This window comes from Hipposideros armiger, unplaced genomic scaffold (assembly GCF_001890085.2).
Source record: "Hipposideros armiger isolate ML-2016 unplaced genomic scaffold, ASM189008v1 scaffold_148, whole genome shotgun sequence".
In the NCBI taxonomy this organism is placed as follows: Eukaryota; Metazoa; Chordata; class Mammalia; order Chiroptera; family Hipposideridae; genus Hipposideros; species Hipposideros armiger.
In genome coordinates this window covers 74511-78405 of record NW_017731498.1, presented here as the reverse complement: position 1 = coordinate 78405, position 3895 = coordinate 74511, and the positions used below count along the sequence as shown (strand labels likewise).

Here is a 3895-nt window from a genome sequence, read left to right as displayed (position 1 = left end):
CCCATCCACTGCCCTCCCACCCCCGATATCATACTTTTATCTATTACAATTCTATTGACTCCATTCCCACGCTCTACTCCACGTCCCGTGACTATATGTGTATATAATTATAGTTGACATACATTATTATTCAACATCAGCTTCAGAAATACAGTGCAGTGGTCAGGCCTCTACACCGACTATGAAGTGGTCTCCCTAACAAGACATGAGTCCATCTTCCATTCCCTTTATTCTTAAGTTGTTCACATAACGACAGAATAGATCCAACTATTCATTCTCCAGGAAGTCAGTTAAGGTTTCCAAGCCTCTTATTTCCTATCTGAAAACTGAAGGAAATAATAAATATTTCCCATTTAACATCTATAAGGGTGTACTATGGTTCATGAGGCCTTTTAGCATACGTAATCCCATTTTATTCTCATGACAATCCTTTAAGGGTGGCTATGATAAATATAGAAGTGGTGAAGAAACAGCTTAGTAAACGTGAAAGGACCCTGACAGTAAATATAAACATTATTTTATATAAAATGATGAACGATTGTTATATGCGTAAATGCCACCTCACCTTTTCAATAAAGCATTTTCTTTTCTAAAACAGAGAAGGGAGTCTAGGTATTTGAATTTCCAATGATCTCTATAAACAAGAAAACCAAAGCATGACCTCCAGGAGGACATCCCAATAGGGAAATCAGTTTCCTAACACCTCAGGCAGTCACCCCGTGGGTTAATCAGGGTTGGATGGTGTCCGATTCTGGCTCTTGGCCCTGTCAAGTCTTTCCTTCTGATACATGAATAAATGAATCTGGCTGCAGAAGCTGTTTATCAGCTCCATCCAGGCCAGGAAACCTGAGGAGAGATTTTGCAAATCCACTGAAACCTGACTGTTTCCCAGCCTTTGTTCCCATTGTAATCAATCTCCTAGATTTAATTCCAAACCCACACCAGCCCCATCAGAATAGACTGTCCTTCATCACAAAGCTTACCTCTCCTGCTTGCCCTTCTTTGATTGTTGTAAGTCTTTTTAGAAAAGTGGCAAGCAGGTATCCATTTTCCATTCCTTTTCCCAGAGAACTTCTTGGTTCACTGACACCAGGTACCAAGGATTCTACAGGCCCCTTGCAGCTGCCTCCCCCCTCGTGGGGGAAGTGGGGAGATGGCCCCGAATGGTTCAGTATGGCTACAGGCACTTGCTCCCTTTCAGGGCCACCAAGACCAGACTCAAACACCTTACCTTATAAGAGAGTGCGAGGTAACTGTGGAGGGCATCTAGGTTTTCAATAAACTCTGTGAGATTTCCTCCCAATGTCCGTAACATCCTGTCATAGCCAGACTTCTTACAGAATTCAAAGAAGTATTCTCCAAATAGTTTCAAAATGGCTTCCATGGAGACACCTGAGGAATCCAAAGCAGACCCCAAAATAAAAGCACCTGCCAATGTTTGTCCTCATTGGGATGCTCTCCATTTACTTACAAGGAGTTCAACTCCTGGCTGTGTGATACGTTCCTTACTGAACTTCTCTCCAAGACTTTGCTTTCCTCACCCGTAAAATGCCAATAATAACATCTATGTCATGAAGAACCCAGTGCAGCTCTGGCAACTGGTAGGTGCTCATTAAACATGAGTCCCTTCTAACTCTACTCCGATCTTTTCTGTAATTCCCATGGCGGAAATTTCTCTACAGCCCAGAAGGGGATGCAGAGCTGCATAAGCCTGTGATGTCTGGATCCAGAACAAGATTCACTATTGGCAAGACACTGAGTGCAAACTCTCCTGCCACATTTAGACATCTTTAAATACAGTGGACTTTAACCAGGATAAAAAGCCACCTCTGAGAAATAACTAATACTGCAACTAAAACACAATACCAACAAACTTATCTTATCCTGATTTACCCAGAAGATGATATCAAATGCTTGCAATGACTTCCCCTTTCCCTCTCTTCTCTCCACATCATGGTCTCCCTTTCAGGTGCAGTTTTCACATTGCATCCTCCATAAAGATTTCTCTTAATATCCCAAGCCGCACTGAATCCTCTCTTCCTAAGTGTTGCATTTTTCTCTTCTTCCTAACTGTATGATAATTGTGGAGGGCAAGTGACCTCATCCTAAACCTTCCTGTGCTAGACACAAAGAGTAGGTGCTTGATAAATTCCTGCAGGTGGGTTTGCAGCATTCTCGGGACTGCTGCCCCTGTGTGCACCGTTGGAATAGACAGCGTGCCATCATTTGCTTTGTGGAGAGACAGCCAGTGGTTTTTAAGGATATTTTTAAATTCCTAAAACACACTTTAATCAATGTTACTCTATTCAATGCTTACCAAAACCTTGTAAGATAGAAAATCTTATTATCATGCCCCCTCTTTTACAGGTGAGCCCATTGAAGATGAGAGTCATCTTTGTAAATTGACCCAAATCACGCAGAGTGGCAGAGGCCCTAGCTCTAAATTTGGTGGGTTTTGTACCATATTTCACAGCCTCTGAGCAGGCAGTCAGAGAAACGTTTAGGGAACTGCTTATGGGTTTTCACATCATTGACACAGGAGACAAGGCAACCATCCATGCTGGTAGCCTGGATCATCTGTGAGAGAACATTCTCTTATTTATGTGGTGTGATGACTCCCAGTAAGTCCTGGGGGCTGAGGAAAGGTCTGGAAAGCCCAGGTTGATGGAAAACCTACCAGAACCCTTGGCTGGATCCTTGAAGGAACCTATGATTCTCTGACTGGGTCTGGAATTCACAGCAAGGGGCTCTCCAGATCTCTCAAGCTGTCCACAACCAATTCCTACAGAGATGGCAGGGGATCCGAGGAGGTCTTTCCAGCCTCCACTTGCCTCCTAAGATGGTCTGAGCAGCAGAATCCCTATAGCTCATTGTCCATAGCCAGACTGAAGGGCAGAGAAGCATTCTGTAATCTGAGCAAGACAGAGTCCCCACTGAGTTAGTCTGGCCTTGTCAGAGATGAGTTATACATATGTCCCAACAATGTATTAACCAGGTCTTCTGAATATAGACAAAGCTCAGGACAGTAGGTGGATGTGATAATGGCCTGTGTTAATTGCCTCCGTTCACTTCTCTTTTGTGAGTTCATCCCTAGCTGGATGCAGGCAGCCTTGTCTATAACGGCAATCAAAAGCCACCTGCTAACCCCCAAGGGAACTGAAATTAATTCCACTCAAGTCCTTTTCAATGCTTATGAGTCCCTGGAAGGAGAACTCCTGAAAAGTACATGGACAGGTGTTAAATTGTTCCTTCCTCTTTCCTCCTCCCACCCCTCCTTTCCTGCTAAATCTGGCTTGTTCACACTGAGGAAAAAAACCCCAGCTGTGTTGTGCGTCCCATAGGCTGGAGTTCTGAGCAGATGCATCCTGTTACCTGCCAGGAAAGAACAGATCCCAGAGGCCTCCCTCCCTTTTCCCAGGGACCTCTCTCAGGAGGTCTGGGCTGTCTGCAAGCCAAGCCAAATTATAGGAAAGTGACTGTGGCGGCCTTGTGTGGAAAGAGTACCTGTTTGACTTTTCTCTTAAATCTGTAAACCTACAAAAATTCATGAAGTTGCTTGTTCCAGACTCTGGCTATTTTGTTTCTGGGTGCCCAATTCTGTTAAGAGGAAAGGATGTCTGGCTGACAGACTGTTCCTTGAACAAGGATCTTGGATTTGGGTGTGGTGTTTTCCATCTGTGCTGGGCTCGGGCTCGTTCTAGGATTCTTGTCCAAGAATGCTTGTCTAGCAGAGGATGAAGGTCACTTTTAAAACCAACACATGTGTTGTTATACAGCTTCATCTCAATGAATTTAGGATTCTATGAGCTCTCCAGTCACAAGGAGTCAGGAATATATATATATATATATATATATATATATATATATATATATATATATATATATATATATATAT

General features: G+C 43.3%; 1 protein-coding gene across 1 annotated transcript in view; it reads right to left on the bottom strand.

The window, feature by feature from the left end:
• LOC109387114 (guanylate cyclase soluble subunit beta-2-like) overlaps positions 1–3895 on the bottom strand; it is a 78312-nt gene that overhangs the window by 61765 nt on the left and 12652 nt on the right. The window contains exon 2 of the mRNA XM_019650829.1: positions 1232–1392. Coding sequence (XP_019506374.1) covers positions 1232–1392 — 161 coding nt within the window. The remainder of the gene's footprint in view (positions 1–1231; positions 1393–3895) is intronic.